The sequence below is a fragment of the Zootoca vivipara genome, chromosome 3, assembly GCF_963506605.1.
Source record: "Zootoca vivipara chromosome 3, rZooViv1.1, whole genome shotgun sequence".
NCBI lineage: Eukaryota > Metazoa > Chordata > Lepidosauria > Squamata > Lacertidae > Zootoca > Zootoca vivipara.
The window spans coordinates 3507747-3531142 of NC_083278.1; the positions used below are offsets into that span (position 1 = coordinate 3507747).

At 42.9% G+C, this 23396-nt stretch overlaps 1 protein-coding gene across 4 annotated transcripts in view; it reads right to left on the minus strand.

The window, feature by feature from the left end:
- SUPT3H (SPT3 homolog, SAGA and STAGA complex component) overlaps positions 1 to 23396 on the minus strand; it is a 267603-nt gene that overhangs the window by 221104 nt on the left and 23103 nt on the right. For all 4 annotated transcript variants that reach the window (XM_035110313.2, XM_060272337.1, XM_035110311.2 and 1 more), the window contains exon 2: positions 11787 to 11884. In XM_035110313.2, coding sequence (XP_034966204.2) covers positions 11787 to 11884 — 98 coding nt within the window. The remainder of the gene's footprint in view (positions 1 to 11786; positions 11885 to 23396) is intronic.

The following is a 23396-nucleotide window of genomic DNA, read 5'->3' on the forward strand; positions in this document are numbered from 1 at the left end:
TGGACATAACAAAAATGACATGCAGATTTCAATGGTTTCAATTTTAGGGAGCATAATGAGGAAATAGCAAAGCTAAAGCACAGAAGGTCACATCCAAGCTAGAAGATGGGTTGTCAGTGGTCCGAGGGTGGCAACCTATGCGTTTTCATAGTTGAAGTATATTTTGCTCCACGACCAAGCTATTTTCTGGGTAATCTGCACAATAAAGTCACTACCTAGTCATAAATGCTCCACAACAGGCAAGGAAAATATGCATATTGATATGACTGAGGCACTGCATTAAAAAATTGGAAATCTCTCTGAATTTCACAGGGTTTCTTTCCTCTCTATGAGTAAAACTTAAGCCAAACCTATCTCAGCTTACTAAAATTCTATCTGGTAACTATGTGGGTCAGAACTGGTTCCACATCCAATCTATTGGCTACCTCTACTTTAGAAAGTTAAAAGGATCAAGCTATTCCTGAAGAGGCTGGGAAATCACCCTCCACAAAGACTGACTCCAGAATCTCCATTCAGTATTGGTTAGATTTCTTTTTTTATACTGGATGGGGGACTTGGACATTTTACTTTACCAAAATGTTTAATGCACAAAAATCAATCAATGATAAAAATCAAACCAATAATTTAAACTCTTATTTAAAACAGCAGGTAGTACTAGGGAAGAATAAAAAGCCTTTAAGAGAAAAGGGCAGAAGTTACTAATAGCAAATACTTAGTATTACACAATATTTTTGAAAGGCACAAGTAATATTTGCAGCGAGCTTGTGCTGTTCTTATTTGGTGTAATCTACCCTTGTTCCTTTCCTTCAGTTATTGTGACGTCTTGGATGTGTTAGTTTAATGTTTGCTCCCGTGTTTGTGCATTCCTTGGCATCAAAAACTGTTCTAGCAGTTGATAATATTTCTTCTGTTTTGGATGTTATTGCCTCTTCTGGCTTAATCCCCCAGTAGAAATTACTGAAACCCAAGCCCCTCGTTTTGGAAGTTCCTTTATTCCTTTTGACAAAACATTGAGATTCTTAGGTTAGAGATCTCAGCATATGTAAATACTTTAAGAAAAAAACTGCTTTAATCATCACAACCACATGAAGAACTAACATTCTAAAACATATTCATCCTATGTTAAATTGACTATATTAGCCTCTGTCCATCTCCAATTGCTTTTAATGCACAGTATATATTTTATAGTAGCAACAAAATGTTGTACATTACATCTGGATTTCAACTTTTTATAATGTAAAATGCAGTTGACACAAATATGGTAACTACTACCTTATGTTCCGGCGTATAAGACGACTTTTTAACCCAGGAAAATCTTCTCAAAAGTCGGGGGTCGTCTTATACTGGAATGGAGAATCTGCAGTCGCCGCATATGGTGGGGGGGGGGGGAGCTCAAAAATGGCTGCGGCCGCATCCCCGCGGTATGTGGCAACCGTATGAAAGCAGCAAGGGTGGCGCTGTACAAGTACGGTAAATCCACTCACCAGGAGTGGCACTGTGCCCACAGAGGCTGTTTATACGACCATGAGCCGCCCAGTCACCGAGCCGCCCGCTCAGCAAGTCCCCACGCTGCGCCGCACTAAACCGGCGTGGTGCAGCGCGGTGCGGCATGCCCAGATGCCGGAAATTGCTTCTGCGCATGTCCAGGCATGCGCAGAAGCAATTTCCGTTGCTGCGCTGCCCATGCCCAGAAGCTGGAAATTGCTTCTGCGCATGTCCGAGTAGAAGCAATTTCTGGTGCCCCAGAAATGGGCAGCGCAGCACCAGGAATCGCTTCTGCGTAGTCATATATGGCGAGTATATCCCAAACTCTATATTTTTAACTGGAAAAGTGGGGTGGGGGTCCGTCTTATATGCCCAGTCGTCTTGTACGCCGGAACATACAGATATTTTGCTGCTATGCTTTGTGTCCTTGATAGGTTACTGCAGCCATGGAGCCAAATATTTAGCTCACAGAACCATAGAACTGTATACCCTGTTTCCCTGAAAATAAGACATACCCATAAAATAAGCTGTAGCAGGATTTCTAAGCATTTGCGTACCAGTATAAGCCATACCCCAAAAATAAGACATAATGATAGCCGCAGTTCTGGAGGGCGCCAAGGAAGAGGCGAGGCTGGACGCGTAATAAAAATAAGACATCCCCTGAAAATAAGCCTTAGTGTGTCTTCTTGAGGAAAAATAAATATAAGACAGTGTCTTATTTTCGGGAAAACATGGTAGTTGGAAGAGATCCCAAGGTAATCTAGTCCAACCCCCTGCAATGCAGGAATCTCAGCTAAAGAATCCATGACATGCAACCTCTGCTCAAAAACCTCCAGTGAAAGTTTTTAAAGTCCACCAGCTTCCGAGGGAGACTGTTCCACTGTCGAGCAGCTCCTGCTGTCAGAAAGTTCTTCCTGATGTTCAGTTGGAATCTCCTTTCTTGTAACATTTCGCGTGTATTACTGGCAAGCCAGGTGTCCCTCGTATCAAGAAGCCAAGAACAAACCTTGGCTTCCCGGCTGTGATTTGTCTGTAGAAAGAAGCCCCGAGTGCTGGTTCAGACATGACGCTAGCTAAGCCAGCCACTCTGTGGTTTGGTCCCTCTTCAACTAAGAGAGAATGGAAGTAGCAGAGCTGGAAGCTTGTGCACAATATGGTTAATCAAACCCTACTTTTATGTCCAAACCCGGCCTGTAAGTAATTAAGTAACAGGGTGGCTAGCAGCTCTGGCAAGCAACAGTCCTAAAATGAGCTAATGATCAATCATATGTGAACAAGATCAAAATTAGTTCTATACAGAACAATATTGCTTCCTGTGAGGGACAGGGGATATCGCGAAGTCCCTCCCCTCCTGAGTTCAAGCCCGTCCCCGAGCAAAGGGGAAAGCAGGGAGAGTTCCGATTCCAGTGGGGAAGCAGGAAGTCGTGTCCGAGGCTCAGGCAAGGTAGAGGAGCCAGGGTCCCAGGTGGGACAGGAAGGGGCAAGTAAGGGGGGAAGACCCATCCCCCCAACTCCAGAATTACGCAGGAAGAGGAGGGGCAAGAGGATGGGTCTGCCAAAGCTTTTGTGCTGGAGAAAGACGCGCCAAAAGCCATTAGGAGGTTCTGAAACCGACTGACAACATCGCTCCGTGTAAATAGCAATGACTTGAGCACTGTAAATACGCAGCACCAATAAAAGAATAAAATGCAGAGCTGCGTAGCGTCGTTACTCTGAAGTAGTCCACTCCGGCCACTGTGACAGCAACCTCCTAATCATTTTTGGGATACTTTGGAGTTGCCGGGATGAGCGTGTCAGAGGCGGAGAAGTGGCGGCAGATCGCTGAGCAAGCCCAGCTAGAACTGCAACAGCTGTCGCTGCAGGCGCAGGGGGAATTGAAGGCAGCTAAAGAGGAGACTAAGAAGGTCCAGGACGACCGGCTACAACTTGCGGAACAGGTGAGAGAGCTCCAGGAAAAAGAGCAGCATTTAAGGGCGGTGGCGGTAGACCTCCAAAACAAGCTGGATGCAGAGAAAAACAAGGCGGGAGGGGCACCCCAAGTCCAAGTGCTGCCAGGAAGGAGAGCCGGGACCCTAGTAAGCAAGTTCAATGGAGACCCGAAGGAGTTTCAGGGCTTTGAGACTGAGATTGTGTATGCTCTTGAGCTGCACCACGATGAGTTCCCTGATGATGAGCACAGAGTAGCGTTTATTGTGGAGCACCTTACAGGGGCGGCCAGGGAGTGGCTAAGACCGTTAATTGCAACAAGGAATCCTTGCATGAAGAATGTCAAACTATTTCTAGAAGGTTTGAAAACGATGTATTCGTCCGATAGTCATATGGACCAGACTAAGGAGGAACTTCATAATTTACGCCAAGGAAATATGACAGTTCGCGCGTATTGGGCGAAATTCACCATGCTGGTGCACAGATTGGGGTGGGATCTGGAGTCTGCCCCAATGCAAGCGGCGTTTTACTTGGGGTTGCATGAGGAGGTGAAGGATGAGCTCTCGAGAGGTCCAAAGCCCAGTAATATGGATCAACTGAGCAAAGCGGCTCTGGCGGTGGGGGTGAGGCAGGAATCCAGATGGAGCGACAAGCAAGCAACGCGCGCAAAGCGGGCTTGGTTCCCACGGTCGCAGGAGAAGCCACTCCCTCAACAACCCTTTCAAGCCACGCCTGGGGCCAGTCAGGACCAGGAACCCATGCAGATTGATAGCGCGCGCGCGCGGGCTTTTCAAACCCCAGCGGCGCCAAGACGCAAGGAGGGAAGGGGTGGGAATTGCTTTCTCTGCAACTCCCCCCAGCATCTCGTCAGAGACTGCCCACATCGCAGGGAGTGGCAAGGAAAGGCGGGAACGGTTGTGCCCTCCCCCACTGACGCAGCACCACAGCAGGGAAACGGGAAAGCCTGGCTGCAGGAGACAAGGGGCGGCAGCCAGGCACAGTCAGCAGACAACAGCCCCAGCCCACCCACCCGCACAGAGAGGAGCAGAGCCAGCCCACCCCTCCCAGAGCAGGAGTGGTTCTAGAAGTGACGCTCACGCTCCCAAATGGCTATCCATTGACGGTCCTCGCCCTAATTGACAGTGGTGCCTCAGCCAACTTCTTCTCGAGAAACTTTGCAGAAGAGCACCAGATCCAGCTTCTGCAGCTGGATTTTCCTCTGCACGTGGCAACCATTGACGGCAGAGAGCTGCTGGGAGGGGCCATCACTCATCAAACCCCCCCCATGAGAATGACGGTTGGAAGGCACTCAGAGACACTGGCATTCAACGTCACCACCATCTCAGACCCCCCAATCGTTTTGGGCATGAGCTGGCTGGCGCGCCACGACCCCTCCATAAGTTGGCATCAGAGATGCATCACTTTTGGATCGGACTTTTGCCTGGAACATTGCATGCAGCACCAACCAGGGGAGGGGCCTCCGATAGCCACGGTGGCCACCATGCACGTCAAAGGGGGTGAGGCGATACCCAAACCATACTGGGACCTGCAGGAGGTCTTCAGTGAAGCGGAGTCCGACCACCTGCCCCCACACAGGCCTTTTGACTGCCAGATCAACCTGGTGCCTGGGGCAACTATACCCCCAGCCAAGCTGTACGCCATGTCAGACCAGGAACTGGAGGATCTGCGCGCTTTTATCGACAAGAACCTCAAGCGGGGGTTCATCAGAGAAAGCAAGGCAGCAGGGGGCAGCCCGGTCTTCTGGGTGGACAAGAAAGACACGCAACAGCGCCGTCTTGTGGTGGATTTTAGACGGCTGAATTCGGTGACAGAGCCAGTGGCTTTCCCCATGCCCAGAGTGGATGATCTCCTGACAGCGGCACGCAGAGGCAAGATTTTCACCAAGCTAGACCTGAGGGGGGCGTACAACTTGATCAGGATCCGGGAAGGCGATGAGTGGAAAACCACGATGTTCACGCCTCTGGGCTCTTTTGAATATCTGGTGATGCCCTTCGGGTTGCAAGGGGGCTCAGCATGCTTCCAGGCCTTCATGCACCACGTCCTGGGGTCCCTACTCTTCAGGAAATGCTTGGTCTTTCTGGATGACATCCTTATTTACTCCAACGACCCAGTGCAGCACGTGAAGGACGTCAGGGAGGTGTTACAGCGCCTGAAGGAGAACCACCTGTATGTGAAGCTGGAGAAGTGCAAGTTTCACACCAAGGAGGTGGACTTCCTGGGCTACAAGCTGTCAGACAAGGGGCTGGCAATGGACAAGGACAAGGTGCAGACCATCCTGGACTGGCACAGCCCCAGGACGCGCAAAGATGCCCAACGCCTACTAGGCTTTGCCAACTTCTACAGGAAGTTCATCAAGAACTTCTCTCGAGTTACGGCTCCCATCACTGACTGCCTGAGAGGCAAGCAGAAGTTCAGGTGGACACCAGAGGCGCAAGCAGCGTTCGAAAGCCTCAAGAGGGTGTTCGCCTCAGACCAGAACCTGTTCCACGTGGTTCAGGACGCGCCCCTACGCATTGAAACAGATGCTTCTGATAAGGCTGTGGGCGCCATTTTGTTGCAACTGGACGCCAACAGAGAGTGGAGACCCTGTGCCTTCTTCTCCAGGAAGTTGACCCAGCCCGAGCGAAACTACACAGTTTTTGATCGGGAACTTCTTGCGATCCACGCGGCGTTCCAGCACTGGAGACACTTCCTGGTGGGCGCCAAGCACCCCATCCAGGTGTGCACAGACCACAAGAACCTGGAGTTCTGGAGAACTGCCAGGGTGCTCAACCAGCGGCAGATACGGTGGGCGGAGTTCTTCTCGAACTTCAACTTCTCCATACACTACATCCCAGGAGAGCAGAATGTCAGGGCGGATGCCCTCTCCCGCAAGCCAGAGTACATGGAGGAGGAGGCGCCACCAGCCCCAAGGCACATTTTCCCCCCGTCGGCATGGTCCTGCGGAGCAGCAGTGGTGAGCGAGGCAGAACTCACAGCACTGACGGCAGCGGATGAATTTGCCAACCGCATCTTCAGAGAACTGAGAGGGGGGAGGGAGCAGGCAAAAGACTTTGCAGAACGCAGAGGGCTGCTTTTCTACAAGGGTGCGCTGTACCTACCCACCACCCAGCTTCGACGTACGGTCCTCAAGCAGATGCACGACAACCCTACAGCGGGGCATTTTGGAAGGGACAAGACCACTCACCTAGTCATGAGACACTTCTGGTGGCCAGGGGTGAGGGAAGATGTTCGAGACTATGTAAGGGGCTGTACCACCTGCCAGCGGGCGAAGGTGGTCAGAGCAGCGCCACCAGGGTTGCTGGAGCCCTTAGCCACACCACACAGGCCGTGGGAAGTGGTGTCCATGGACTTCATCACAGATCTGCCTTCGTCCAGGGGTAAGACTGCAGTGTTGGTGGTGGTGGACCTCATGTCCAAAATGTGTCACTTTATACCGTGTGCCAGGGCAGTCTCGGCAGAAGAGACAGCCAAACTGTTTGTTGATCACATTTTCAGACTGCATGGATTACCTTTAAGGGTTATTTCGGATCGTGGCCGCCAATTTGTTTCCAGGTTCTGGCGGCGGCTCATGAACCTCCTGCAGGTGGAGGTCAGCTTGTCGACGGCTAGACACCCGCAGACCAACGGACAAGCGGAGAGGGTCAACGCCATTCTGCAGCAGTACCTGAGATGCTACGTCAGCCAGCGGCAAACGGACTGGGTGGATCGCTTGCCACTAGCAGAATTTGCCTACAACAATGCAGTGCACGTCTCCACAGGGGTGTCGCCCTTTAAGGCCAATTACGGGCGCGACCTCAGATCTTTCCCAGAGAGGGAGAGGGAGGAGGAGGAGGAGGGCCCACAGGCTGAGGATTGGGCAGAGGAACTGGAGACGGTGCACCAGCAGCTCAGAGAACACTTGGAGAGGGCCAAGGAAGCGTACAAAAAGGGGGCAGATCGCCACAGGCGACAAGGGGAGGTCATCAGGGTGGGGGACAAGGTGTGGTTGTCCTCGGAGGGCCTTCCCACCAGAGGGAGGTGCAAAAAGCTGGCACCCAAATGGCTGGGCCCCTTCACGGTCACGCAACAGGTCAACCCGGTGGCATACAGGCTGGCACTGCCAGAGGACATGAGGGTGCATCCAGTGTTTCATAGATCGCTGCTGTCGCCGTACAGGGAAAGCAGCAGGCTCAGAGACAGCGAACAAACCCCCGAGGGAGGGGGGGAGAGGGAAAGCAGGGAGCAACTCAATGAGGCCACGGCCATCCTGGATTCAAGGTGGGGGGTGGGGGGCCTGGAGTACCTCATGGCATGGGAGGATGCTCCACCGTCCCAGAATGAATGGGTTCCCGCCACTCAGATACAGGAGGAATTCTTGGTGGAAGAATTTCACGCCCTCTTTCCCCACAGACCCAAGCCCTGGCACATGGAAAGGGAGGGGGAGGAGGAGGAGGCACGGGAGAACAGCTCACCATGGCGCTGGGAAGCGGAGTTTGAGGAACCAGAGGATGAGGTATGGGTGTCGCCAAGATCCACCCAGTCAGAGGAAGGAGCAGATTGGCAAAACATTTTTACCCCCACCAGCTCTGACGCCACGGACTTTTTGGGATTCCCGTCCTCCCAGGCGGAAGGGGGGGGCTCGCAGGACTGGGGGGAGGTGTTCACACCAACGGGCTCGGAGAGCACCGAGTTTTTAGGCTTCCAGTCGTCACCGACACATGGGGGGGGCCTGGGGAGGGGTGAAGGAGAGCTTGGGAGGGGGGTGGATGTGAGGGACAGGGGATATCGCGAAGTCCCTCCCCTCCTGAGTTCAAGCCCGTCCCCGAGCAAAGGGGAAAGCAGGGAGAGTTCCGATTCCAGTGGGGAAGCAGGAAGTCGTGTCCGAGGCTCAGGCAAGGTAGAGGAGCCAGGGTCCCAGGTGGGACAGGAAGGGGCAAGTAAGGGGGGAAGACCCATCCCCCCAACTCCAGAATTACGCAGGAAGAGGAGGGGCAAGAGGATGGGTCTGCCAAAGCTTTTGTGCTGGAGAAAGACGCGCCAAAAGCCATTAGGAGGTTCTGAAACCGACTGACAACATCGCTCCGTGTAAATAGCAATGACTTGAGCACTGTAAATACGCAGCACCAATAAAAGAATAAAATGCAGAGCTGCGTAGCGTCGTTACTCTGAAGTAGTCCACTCCGGCCACTGTGACACTTCCTAATGATGCAAAGATGGAGGAAGGTTTCAGTGAAATCAATATACCTCAAATAAATGCATTTTAGAAGTAGCCTGTAAATTACATGGTGGGTTGTTGTTTTTAAGTTCCTGAAGGATTCTAGATAAGCTCTTGTGGCAACCTATTATAGAGCAGAAGCCAAAGGAAACAATTTTAATATTTATGTCCACAGTCTATTCCTGACATGTAATTATTTTTTTGCTAATAATATTTTTTTTCAAGAAAAATGCACACAAATAAACCTACTGGAAGAATTCCACCAGCTCCAGTGAAGTCAACAGAAGAGTTGGTGAAATGTATCTCAGAATCAAAGTCTACTTGTTTGGATTTCTTTTAAAAGTAGAAACGGCACTAGGTCCAAAACAGTATGAAGGTGTCTAGGTCTTCACTTACATAGCCAATAATAACTTCTGCATTGACAGGAACTGTATATTGGCGGGGAGGGGAGTTAAGAAAGTGCTTAATCAGGAAGTCAGCAATTATATAAAAATAAAAGCTTCTCTGCTACTTGCCCAAATAATCAGGTTGGCCTACAATAGCTCACTAGACTCAAGTCCTTCCTTTGATTTCCAAGCCCAAGTAATGTTCTGTTATATTTCCTCCCAGTCTGAATATCAAAATATGAATTATTCAATTTAGATAAACACTTTTAAGGAAACAAACTTTTAAAAGTCCAAGAATTGACAAGGGAAAGGAAACCTAAGATAAAAAAATGTATTTGAAATTAAACATAATTGTATAATTTCCTAGCAAGGCACCAGAGCCTCACTTAGTCACAGAAACTTTATGAGTGAATCGTAGAGTTTCCCATTGACATATTTTGCTGGCATATTTTTCCCAACATGGCACTGATTAAGTGCTACTATGCTTATTATATATATCCAATTGGATATTTTGGGCAGGCTACTGAATACCTGGGGCAATGGGTGTTTGGATCACAGTACTTGACATTCAGGTCAGTCACACAAAGTTTTTTTAAACCTGGAACTTCTAACTTATTGAACCCCATTATGAGCTTTTCTCTGTGCTGCTACTATACATGGCATGCTTTTGATGCACTTTGAAACCCTCTGCTTTAGTATTTTAGAAATTGCCATGCAGATACGCCCTATAGCAAACTGCCAAGAATAAGCCAGTGTGCAAGCATTCTAATGCACAAAGAGGATCCTCTTTCGTGTGATTTTTGGAAAAAATTCCACAACTGCTTCAGTACTGCATGGGTATTGCCACTGCACACAGGGTGGTGATGTAAACCCACAGTTGCATCAAATAGAAATATCTGTACGTGCCAGGTGTTCAAGGTTGGTATAATTTCTGTCTACTGGGATAGGAAACCTTAACCTCTCAAGACTAAGAAATATGTAACCAGGAATAAAGATATGGATGGCAATACAATCCCACCAGCCAAAAAAGAAGATCCACTGGACAAGAGCGAATTACACGTCACTTCTAAAGGCTTCTAATTAGTCAGGGAGGGAGAAATCACCCATTCACTATTCTGGGCAATACCACTGGCCTTTGCCCCCACAGAAACCAAGCTATTGCAGCAACCTATTTTTCCAAAGCTTGATACCAGCAGCAGTGGTTTAAATTCACCATCTTCTGCCTTCTAGCACTAAAAAGGCAGAAAGCTAAAAGCAGCCAGAACATTGCACCCTGTTCTTCCTTCCAAAAGTAAATCCAAAATGGCTATCTATACCAAAAAAAGGTGTGTGTTGAATAACTACAGACTCAGTCACGCCCAGACGCATTTGGGTGATATCTCAGCCCCTAAATATGACAATGTGTCAGTTGGCATTATATCTATTTATAACAACACCACTTTCAAACCTAATTCAGTTCTGAGGCTAACAAACATTAGCAGTCCAAGTGGTCCAAACTGTATATTTACATGAGTAATTCTGACATAACCGAACGTTTTACTGAAAAAGAATAGGCTTTGAATGGTTATAATTATTGTCTGCTTATTTGAAGACAGATGCTGTTCTTTAGAGTGACAAGAAGACATTTGTCCCAGCTTTAAAAGTGTACACAATTCTTTTCCAGCAGATGGGTGTAAAAATTCTTTAAGCATATTACCACATTGCTATACAAAATCAAACCCCATAACTGGTGTACATCACTCCCAAGAGCAGCAAATTATGTAGGTGCATGGCCAATTACTATCACTAAAGAGTTAGGGGGGTACATTCAGAATAAAACTAAACAAAGGCAAAACAAAAATGAACCTGTCCTGCTCTCCATCTGCAGTTCTGAGAGAAGAGTAAAATCTTAAGTCTTATGCTGAACATTCTCTTTTAACTCCTTGATAAATTCTCTTTTAACTCCTTGATAAATCAGAAATAATGATCCATAGAGAAAGAACTCATTAGCTTGAGTTCTCTCTACTTTCTGCAGACCAATACATCTTGGATTTATACAAAAGAAAATATGGCATGTGCTGGCAGGTCAGCCTCCCTGATTAATAGGTTGCCTTCCAAAAACTCAAGATTTGTAGCCTGGCCCATTGTAGAAGGCAACTAATCAAGCTTTAAGTATGGAATCCTCCCAATTATGGAATTTAAAAAATATGAAGCCAATGACTTTATGAAAATCTAGGTATTCCGAGATAAAACAACAACAGTGTTCCAGTCTTGTCACAAATTAGAACTGCATCACTATGTCATTTTACAGTAAATTCCTGTTCTTTGTAAGAAATTATTCTTGTTGTCAAGAGCAAAGACTAATCAGTTCCAAATGGTCCACATGTTAATTCTGTCACAAACAGCATTATTTCATTGCAACATACCGCTGTGCATCATGAAAAAGCAACTGTAAAATATAATACACTTTTTAAAAGAAAGAAAAGTAATTTAACGAACAGAAAATATTCCTACCAATCCTAGGATCAAACACCCTACAATATACAGTGAAAAATATATAGCACACCCTATATTTCCTATATGTAAGCTTATTTTAGCTACATGTGTTTTCAAATCCAACAACAAGAGTACCTGCTAAGTTACTTAATAAATCTTAAAAACCATTTCCAAACTTTGCAAAATTAATTAATAAGCATATATGAGACAAATCTGCCCTGCCCTCTATTAATTCTGCTTCCTAGTAATGTGGAATTGTGAATGTAATAAGATATGGAAACAAAAGGGATACTTACATCATACTTTGCAGTTCAGGAGTAAAGTTTGTTGATTTCCCAGTCCCTCTTCCGCTGCCTGATGGAGTCGACATTGGACTAGATCCAGTACCACTCATCTGAGTAAACAAAGAAAACCACAATGTTTGCAGGTATACAAGAGCAAACACCACATAATGAAAAATAGCAAATCAAAACCCATGAACAATGTGTGCGTGCTTTAAAATACCAAGTTAGTGCTGTTCCATTCAGACATTCACAATGCCTTATTCAGCATAACTAAAAAATACTATTTTCCCCCTTCCCCAGGCAACTGAAGCAATATAGCTGACTAAAGTACGCAAGCACCAGTAGTAATAGTAGTAACTGAGGTGAATGACAAAATTCAACAAAAATGTTAAATGTTATTGCTTATTTTGAAATTACTGCTAATTTGTTTATTTAAACACCACCTAACTATAATAGTCTCTAAGTTGTTTACAAAGATACAATACAAAAAAATAAAAATCAGTTAAAACTATAAAATCAAACTTCACTTAAAATGCCTGCTTGGTATAAAAAAGCCTTCTGTAGGCAGCGAAGTTCAATAGAGAGGGGACCAGCCTGCCCTCAACTGGAAGGAAGTTCCATAAAACTATAAACTTCCATAAACTTCCTGGGGGATACGAGCTATGGGGGACCACTAACTGTGACTCCCCCCCCCCCGGGGCCCTGGTGATTGGGCAGGGATATAAAGGATAAAGTAGTCTTTAAGGTATCTTGGGCCCAAATAATTCTGAATATTCCAGGGTCATTATAGAAATCCCATGGAAGTTCCACCCCACACTCTGTGGCTTCAACATCACATTTTAGGGTTCTGGCCCAGTTTCCTATTTGACTTACAGAGGGCAAAACAGTCTGTCCCTTGTTTGGTGGCCTTTCTAGAAGCAGATGATGTAGGAATCAACTTTGCAGGTCTATTGTATTCATCATCTATGCATGTTGTGCCACAGGATATTTTTAAAGGATCACATGCCAGTAGATGTAGACCAGTTAACTTCCATAGCCTAGATAAAGCACACAACCCACACTTGCCTTGAAAAGTCTTTCTCGGTTAAAAGAAAGTCCCTGAGACTTATGAATGGAAAACCATATAATGTTACGGGAGGAAACTGTTTCTTCACAACATGTGTCTCCCTTATTAATGGAAACTCAACCTCAGTTATGGAGCAACTTTCTTGTTCAGAAGCCCTATCAAATTTGACTATTATCTGTTTCACCTGCTTTTAGGATATGCCATATTTCAAACCCACAATATATCCCATAGGACCATAAACTAATCCTCTTTCATATGTAGATTTCTCCTGAGCATAACATGAGCATTTCAGAACAGCCTCTAAAACTACAGTTAACTGAAACATCATGTTTCAATTTACATATTTTCTTGTGTGACATTAGAACTATCTACAGCATCTATTACTGCTTTTTCATTTATGCCCTCCATTACTTAACATCACTTGATGGAGTTGGCTACATTTCTTCAAAGCTGCCATAAGCACACAGCAAAATAAACTTGATTTATTGAGAAAAAAGTATCTTGCTTTCCTCACACTTCACTTCAATCTCTGCTCTGAGTTTATTTTGTCTTTTATTTTCTCGCCAAACCCAGCAACTTCTTTCCGCTCAAACAGAGCACCGTAAACTTTATTTACAATTTCTTGCAATCATATGCATGGTACTGTAAACCATGCAAATCTCATTTATGACTATTAGCAATAAAGGATTGGTTTGCATAGAAGTTAGCCTTTTTCATCCTGAAACCTGAGTGGTAGTCATACCACAGAGCAATTAAGCACCAATTCTCCAGAACAGGAGAACCTGAGGGATAATATATGTCACTCATGTTTCATTGGATAATGTCAATAGTATCTGATCCATTTGTGCTAGCTTTTTTCATTCTTACTTGAAATTCAAAACTGTTTCCCTATTTTGTCTGATAGACAGAGAGAAGAATTGAATTCCCTCAGATTTTCAATCCACTTTGGTGCAGTGGTTAGAGCACTGGACTAGAACCTGGGAGACCAGGGTTCAAATCCCCCCTCAATGCTTCACTTTTGCCCCAGGCACAGGTCTGTACTTAAAAGCTTTGTTTCTGATAATTTGTGGGCGTTCTGCCCAGAGCTTTCCCCACAAAAACCAACTCTTTTGTGCTCAATCAGAACAAACATCAATTCAGGTTTTCCATGGATTGCCATTTGCTCTGACTGAGCTTTAAAGAGCGGGTTTTCGTGGAGAAAGGTCTGGAGCAGGGGGGGGGGAAGCAAGGGTCCTTGGACAAGGACCTTTAAAAGTGGGTCGTGCCTGGAAAGAACTGTCCCACACTTTCCAAATCTGCCTCAATCACAGGGTCTGGATTAGATTAGATTTTTTTTTCCTACGGTAATTCCTCAAAACCTGCCTACAAGATTTACACACATAAGTGATGCAGGAGGACCAAGCACTGAGCTCATTCTCTCAAAAGATATGGAAAAGGGTTTGTGGTTTCTGCAGAATCCTGACACTGAAGCTTTTTCCTCCTATTTCCTCAGACCTGATGTCATGCATACCTCTTGAACCAAAGGGAAATAAGTCCTGAAACCACTTTGCTTCTAAAGTTCCTCCCCCCCCCCCCTGGAACTGAGTAGAGAATCACCAGTAGTTGACATCTGATACAATTTGATATTATCACCTGCAGGATCTTTTGTGTGTAGATACATATCCTATTCAGAAAGGTCAATTATTTTTAAGATTATTACATTCATTAACCTGTTTAACATGTAACACTAGATCACTGTGAATACTTATCTCTGCATATAGTGAATTATCTATCCTTAAATAAGGCAAAGTAGAGTAAACCTTCTGCCTGTTCACCAAGCTGCTGCCAAATTGTACTTTGTAGCCACCAGTGACCAAAATGAACACATTCTCACTCAAATATGGCTCTGTCTAAATTATTTTGGAAAGTTATAGAAAGAATGTTTCCCTTGTACGCCTCTCCCAAATAGAAAGCAGTTTCCTAATTTTAGTTTTTAAGCAAGTAACAGTCTGAAATGGTTTGATTAGCTCTATTTTAAAAAAAAATCAAACAAGTTCAGACTGCTTAATTGCTTGGAACTTCTTCGAAATTCATCCCACTCAAAAACATATCCACCTAGTAAAACATTTTTCAAGTTTTCTGCATAGTATCTGCATACATCCAGTGCATCACCATTTAATGCTGAAACTATTTTTTAGAAGAATGCAACCTTCCTGTCCCCGTCACAAACTGATTTTCTCTTCCATTTCCTTTATGTCAGGGTAGCCAACTCTCAAGTGACTGCAATCTACTTTCAGAATTAAAAACTGGCAGTGATCTACCGCCGTTTTTGCGGGGGTTCAGCTTAAAGTTGTTGAGCTTTTTGGGGGAATAGAAAAGCCCCGTTTTTTAGGGGTTAAAAAATCTTTTTGAGGGGGAACTTCCTTTTGGGGGGGGGGAGGGTTTAAAGGCAAGGGACAAAGGGGTGAAGACACTCACAAAAAGATCTCTATGGATGAAAACAGCAGCACAGAGAAAGCTTCATCTTCCCTTCCAGAGATCATGCAACAATGGAGGGCAGGGTGAAGGGGCAGGGCAGGAGTCAGTTTTACCGACGCTAAGGAAAGGGAGCCAGAGATGGAACTCGATCTACCAAAACCTCGCGGGGATCACAGTACAGTGGTACCTCGGTTTATGAACACAATTGGTTCCGGAAGTCTGTTCATAAACTGAAGCGTTCATAAACTGAAGCGAACTTCCCCATTGAAAGTAATGGAAAGTGGATTAATCCATTCCAGACGGTCTGCGGAGTAACCGTTCATAAACTGAAGCGAACTTTTCCATTGAAAGTAATGGAAAGTGGATTAATCCGTTCCAGACGGGTCCGCGAAGTACTTAAACTGAAGCGTTCATAAACTGAAACATGGGTGTAATTGGTTCCGGAAGTCTGTTCATAAACTGAAGCGTTCATAAACTGAAGCGAACTTTCCCATTAAAAGTAATGGAAAGTGAATTAATCCGTTCCAGATGGGTCCGCGGCGTTCATAAACCGAAAATTCATAAACCGAGGTGTTCATAAACCGAGGTTCCACAGTAGATCGTGATTGACCTGTTGGACATCCCTGCTTTATGCTAACGTTTCTGATGGGGGGGGAATGATGACTTTATTGCAGTTTATGCAGACTCTCTCAAATCTAACACTGTTTTTCTTACCATCCAAATCTGGAATCTTGTCTTCAAACTGAGTGACAATAGAACTAGCTGCTACCTCACTGTTCCTCACAACCTTCTGTGGCATAAGTTTAGCTTTAAGCTCAGTTCATATGTAATAAATTCCTTCATTTTATCTACCTCTTCAGTCCTACACAACGATTTAAAATGTTCCTCTGACAAAAGTAAAGTGTATCCAATATACACTTATCTGAAGAAGTGTGCATGCACACGAAAGCTCATACCAAAATAAAAACTTAGTTGGTCTTTAAGGTGCTACTGAAGGAATTTTTTTATTTTGTATCCAATATACTTGTTCTTATGCTGAGCTTTCTCAAATGTTTAAAAATGCCTATTTTTATGTTGTGATAACCCTTGGCAGGATACCCTAGTTTATTTTTGAAATGTTCAGCTCCACAGTTCAACAGAACCAAACACACTTTTGTGTGTATGTCAACAATAGTGTCTGAGGTGTGGGGGGAAAGAAGTCACAAAGTATCATCCTGAAGTTTTGTGGTCTGCCACACAATGCAGTGCTTGGCCATGGCTTTGTAGGCCGATAATTTTCTATGTTATGAACAGCAGTGCACATGTCCTAAAAAAGTCTTGTATGCAGTGAAGCCAAAGACCAGAGCTTTCCAAACTGTGTCACGACACGTTAGTGTGTCGGCTGCAGTGTTTAAGTGTGTTGCGCGAATGCTCCCTGCACAAATATGAGATGGGAGACATGTGAAAAGGAACTAGGGGTCTTAGTAGACCACAAGCTTAACATGAGCTAAGTCGTTTTTGTTTTTGTTTTTGTTTTTGTTTTTTTTAAAAGAACTTTATTTCTTATTCTTTTTAAAAAAGTTACACACATACAAACTACAAAATCGACCAAATCAACACAAAGAAAGCGAACACCAATATAACTACAAATAATATATACAAAGCTATACACCAAAACCCTAAAAGAAAAAAAAAGAAAAGAGAAAAAAAGGCGAAAAAGAAAGTAATAAAAAAGGAAAATAAGAGGGAGGGGGAAAAAAACATATATGTATATATACATATATATTTAAAAAAAAAAAAGAATAAAAGAGTAAAAATAAAAATCTTCCGATTGCTGATATACCGTTTCTTACCATTTTTTATTTTCCCTGTTTTCCTCTTTTTTGTTTTCCCACCCTTTGTGGGTAACTCTTCTCCCATCGCTTCTGTTATTTTCTCTTTAAGCAATCCTTAAATTAAATTAGACAAACTACTAGTTCACAATTCAAACCCTCTTTCTTCAGGTGATCCTCTACTGGTTTCCATTCCTTTTGTACTCTCTGTTTTGCTACATTCCTTACGGCCGCTGTCATTTTGTCCAAATTCATATATTCTATCACTTTAATTAACCAATCCTGAATCGAAGGCACCTCCTCCCCTTTCCATTTTTGTGCTATTACTATCCTTGCTGCCGCTACCGCATATAATATTACATTCCTCTTCTCTTTAGGGATATTTTCTGGTAGTATGCTTAACAGGAATAGTTCCGGCTTTTTTCCAAATGTTAATTTTAAAATATTTTTTAATTTCTCGTAAATCCTGTTCCAAAATTCTTGTATTTTTCTGCAATGCCACCAGCAATGCATAAATGTGCCTATCTTTTCTTTGCATTTCCAACATTTGTTGGATCCAGTCTTGTATATTTTATGTAGTTTTTCCGGAGTCAGGTGCCATCTGTAAAACATTTTTTGCATATTCTCCTTTATTGCCGTGCAAGCTGTAAATCTCATACTTCCATTCCAGAGTCTTTCCCATTGTGTACAATATATAGTTCTGCCAATATCTTGTGCCCATTTCACCATTACATTTTTTACTACCTCATCCTTTAAATTCCATTCTAACAAGAATTTGTATAATTTAGTAATTTGTTTATCCCCATTTTCGATTAATAATTCCTGTAGTTTTGATTTTCCCTCTTGAAATCCCAATTTCTTGTGACATTGGAAGAGACTCTGGACCTGGTTGTAATGGAGCCACCTTGCACATTCCTTTTTTACCTCTTCATATGGTTTCAGTAAATAATCCCCACCTTCTCTCCTAACTATTTCTTGATATGTTTTCCAATTCCCCTCTTTTTTCCCTCTATTTATGGCTGTCATCTCGAATGGAGAGGCCCACCAGGGTGTTTTTGGCTCTAAGATTTTCTTATTCTCCTCCCATACTCTTAATAGTGACCTTTTTATAATGTGATCAGTAAACTCTTTATAGCTTCTCCCTCTCTCCTTCACCAGGTAGGTGTGCCAGCTCCACACATTCCTAAAACCTTCTAGCTCCAATATATCTTTATCCTCCTGTACAATCCATTCCTTTATCCAACACAGATTTGCTGCTGCATAATAGATTTTGAGATCTGGCACTCCCCAACCTCCTCTTTCTTTAACATCTGTTAGCAGCCGGTACTGAATCCTCGGTTTTTTATTTCCCCAAATAAATTTGCTTAGTTCCTTTCTCCATTGTTCAAAAATTTCAATTTTTCCAATTATGGGTAACATTTGAAAAAGGAAGAGAAATTTAGGTAAAACTGCCATTTGTATGGAGGCTATTCTTCCTGACATTGATAAATTTAGATTCCCCCATTTTTCTAAATCTTTTTTAACTTGTCTCCAGACCTTCCCATAATTTTCCTCATATAAATTTACATTATTAGATGTTAAATTTATTCCTAAATACTTTACTTTTTCTACTATCTCCCATTTAAATATCTTTTTTGCATCCTCTAATTCTTTTCCTTTCATATTTTTGGTAATTATTTTTGTCTTTCCTTTATTGATTTTTAGTCCTGCAATTTCTCCATATTTTTCCAATTTTTCCTCCAAGAACGGGGTTGAATTTGTCGGGTCTTCCAATATAATTACAATGTCATCAGCGAACGCTCTGATTTTAAATATACTATTTTTAACTGTTAAGCCCTTTATATTCTCGTCTTCTTTTATGTCTTTAATGAGGCACTCTATCGCCAATACAAAAAGTAGAGGCGATAGTGGACATCCTTGTCGGGTCCCTTTACTTATTTTTAGATCTTCCAGTATCTCCCCATTAATTATTAATTTCGCCGATTGTTCATTGTAAATTGTTCTAATCCCGTTTAAAAAATTCCCCTCTATGCCGATTTTCTTCAGTACCCTTTCCATAAACACCCAAGCTAGGTTGTCAAAAGCCTTTTCGGCGTCCAAAAAGATGAACGCCGCTTTTTGGCTTGGGTGCCAATCTAGGTATTCTATCGCATTTAATATGACCCTCATATTGTTTGCCATTTTTCTCTTAGGCAGAAACCCTTGTTGTTCTTTACCAATCAATCTGTTTAATATTTTTTTAAGACGTTCTGCCAAAATAGATGCAAATATTTTATAATCTAAATTTAGTAATGAAATCGGCCTAAAATTTCCTACATTTTCATCTTTCTCCTCTCCCTTTGGAATTAATGTAATAAATGCTTGCTGCCAAGATTTAGGGAAGGTCCCTTTCTCCAAAATTTCGTTCACTATTTTTTTATATATTTCTTTTAATTCACTTTTAAATATCTTGTAATATTGTGCCGACAGCCCATCCGTCCCCGGGGATTTTCCTTGTTTTAATTTCCCAATTGCTTCCATTATCTCCTGATCTGTTATTGGTTTATTTAGCATTGTTCTTTCTTCTTCTTTTATTTGCTCCATATTCCTTCTTTTAAAATATTGCTCTAGTTTCTTTTTATTTATTTCTTCTTTCTTATATAATTTTCTATAGTAATTATTGAAACAATTGTGTATATCCTCTATCTTTGTCCAATACCTTTCCCCTTCTTTCACTGCCGTAATTGTCCTCTTGTTTTGTTCCTTTCTTAACTTCCACGCTAATAATTTTCCTACTTTCCCTCCCATTTCGAATGTCCTTTGCTTTGCCCACTTTATTTTTTTCTCAATTTCATTCCCTACCAACATCGACAATTCATTCTGTAATATCTTGATTTGTAATACTATTTTTTTATCTTTAGGATTTTTAGCCAATTCCTTTTCTTTTCCTTTTATCTCCTCTTCTATTTTACCTATTTTTTCTCTTCTTTCTTTATTAATTTTACTTTTCTGTTGGATGTAAATGCCTCTAATATAAGCTTTACTGGCCTCCCAGATTGTCGTTATCTCCATTCCTCCTGTACTATTTATTTTAAAAAATTCTTCCAATAATCTCTTAACTTTCCCTGTAAAAATCTCATCATTTAATATATTCTCATCTAATCTCCACCTCCCTAATTTCCTCTCTTTGTCTCTTAATCTAATCATCACTGGATTATGGTCTGTTATAGATTTTGTTAATATTTCACATTTTGACACTTTCGTTAATAATTTCACTGAGAGCCAGATCATATCTATCCTTCCTGCTGATTTGTTTGGGCCTGAGTAATATGTAAATTTCTTCTCTTTATCATTTTGTATCCTCCAACTGTCTTTTAATTCAAAATTTTCGACCAGATATTTAAATGTTTTTGGCAGTTCTCCTTTATTTCTTCTTCCTTTTTCTGTTCTATCCTTGCTTGCATCTACCACCCCATTAAAATCTCCTACTAAGATTACTTCTTCTCTTTCAATGCTTTCTCCCATTTGCTCTCCTAACTTTTGGAAAAATTTTACCTTACACCCGTTCGGGGCATAGATGTTTACTATGGTCACATTACCTCCTGGTATTTCCAGCCTTACACCCACTACTCGGCCTTCTCCATCTTGGAATAGCTTTTCAGCCTTAATACTTTTTTTAACGTATGTTACTACGCCCCTTTTCTTTCTTTTATCCAGTGAAACGTAATCTTCTCCCAGTCTTTTATTTCTCAAAATTCTTTCATGTTTTTTTGAAACATGAGTTTCTTGGAGGCAGATTACGTCCCACGCTCCTTTCTTTAGAATGTGTTCTATCTTGTTTCTCTTTACCTTATTATTCAAGCCATTCACATTCCATGAAACAATATTTAAATTCATTCTTTAATAACGTAATATCCGATCAATAAAAATACACTTAATTCTTAGAAATAGCTAGGGAACAAGAGGGCTAAACTTGCCGCCTTTGCAATATTTATTTATCCAACCCCCTCTCTCCAGAGGTGCTGGCTTCTATAATGGAAATTTTTTAGAGCAAAACAGAGAAAAGGTCCTACCACCTAGATATAGAAAGAGAAGAGTGAAGTGAGAAGTGAAGGGGGAGGGAAAAGAGAAAAAGAAAATCTTTGAACAGTTACTTTTTGTCATCCACACAACCTTTTCAGTCTCTTTTCCTCCCTGCCTTTCTGTTTATTTCTCTTCTTGATTGTTGTCTTCCTCCTCCTCCCCTGTTATCTCCTTCCTAAGCCTCCTTCCAAATCTTTCACCCTCCTCAACTGATTTGATTACTTTTCTTCTTTCTTTATAAAAGAAGGACAGGCCCTGTGGGTACTCCCAAGTATACCAAATACCTTTCTTTCTCAGGACATCAGTCAATTCTTTGTAATTCTGCCTTTTCATTCTAAATCTTTTGGGAATTTCCTTATATATTGCCACTGTTCTCCCCTCTATCACCAATTCCTCTTTCTTCTTTTTCTGCAGAATTTTATCCTTTAACAAATGCGAATTAAGGAAGAGCATGCAATCTCCCAACATGTTCTTTTTCTTATCTATTTTAACTCTATACACCTTATCCACGTCCATCCACAATTCTTCCTCTTTCACCTTTAACCAACCCGCCAACTCCCTCACCACCTTCTCTTCAATCTGTTCATTCTGTGATTCCGGGACGCCTCTCAGGCGAAGAGTCAACGCATTCTGTTTCATCTCTATTAAAGCTAATTGATCTTCCAACTCCTCACACTTTTTCTTCCATTCCTCTTTGTTGTCTTCCTTTGTATTCTGTATTCTTCTCAACTCTTTATTTTCCATGGCTACTTTCTTGCATGCACACGAAAGCTCATACCAAAATAAAAACTTAGTTGGTCTTTAAGGTGCTACTGAAGGAATTTTTTTATTTTGTATCCAATATACTTGTTCTTATGCTGAGCTTTCTCAAATGTTTAAAAATGCCTATTTTTATGTTGTGATAACCCTTGGCAGGATACCCTAGTTTATTTTTGAAATGTTCAGCTCCACAGTTCAACAGAACCAAACACACTTTTGTGTGTATGTCAACAATAGTGTCTGAGGTGTGGGGGGAAAGAAGTCACAAAGTATCATCCTGAAGTTTTGTGGTCTGCCACACAATGCAGTGCTTGGCCATGGCTTTGTAGGCCGATAATTTTCTATGTTATGAACAGCAGTGCACATGTCCTAAAAAAGTCTTGTATGCAGTGAAGCCAAAGACCAGAGCTTTCCAAACTGTGTCACGACACGTTAGTGTGTCGGCTGCAGTGTTTAAGTGTGTTGCGTGAATGCTCCCTGCACAAATATGAGATGGGAGACATGTGAAAAGGAACTAGGGGTCTTAGTAGACCACAAGCTTAACATGAGCTAAGTCAACAGTGTGATGCAGCAGCAAAAAAAGCTAATGCTATTCTAGGCTGTATCAACAGACGTATAGTGTCCCAATCAAGGGAAGTAATAGTGCAAGTTGGTTGCCCTACTAGAAGACAAGGTCCAGCAATTTTAGGCCCGTGTATCTACGCTCCAGAGAATTAATGAGCTGGAGCTTTTCTTGGATGCAGCAGAGCACACTGTCTGCACCAAGGAGGAGACAGGGGACACCCCTGAGGAGGAGGTCAGTTCCCCAACACAGGAGCCAGATGTACGGAGGAATGTGACTCATAGAAGTAGAAGGCCCAGGGATCACTTTGAGTGCTTAGAACTACACAACCGTTTTGAAGTGCTCTCCCTTAACATGGAAGACGAAGAACAGACTCCATTTGAAGATCTCTCCCTCATCACAGTTGATCAGAAATATGAAGACGAGCAGCAAAGTCTCTCCCCTCCCCTACAACTGGCATTGAGAGGCATACCATCACCTTTTTCTTTTTCGTTCCCTATCTTCTCTTCAGTCATGATCTGTCAGCAGAATAAAGTGGTACCTTTGGTTACACTTCGGGTTACAGATTCCGCTAACCCAGAAGTAGTACCTCGGGTTAAGAACTTTGCTTCAGGATGAGAACAGAAATCGCGTGGCAGCAGCGGGAGGCCCCATTAGCTAAAGTAGTACCTCAGGTTAAGAACAGTTTTAGGTTAAGAACGGACCTCCAGAACGAATTAAGTTCTTAATCTGAGGTACCACTGTAGATGTGATTATCTCAGCCCTCAAGTTTACCTCAAAGTTTCCTGCCACCCCTCCCCTGTTGTTACAATACTGAGGGGAGAAGTAGAGCAGACCTGCTTGGCCTATGAGATAAGATGCCATTGGATTAAAGGAACCACATGGCTTAACACCTAATTTAAAAA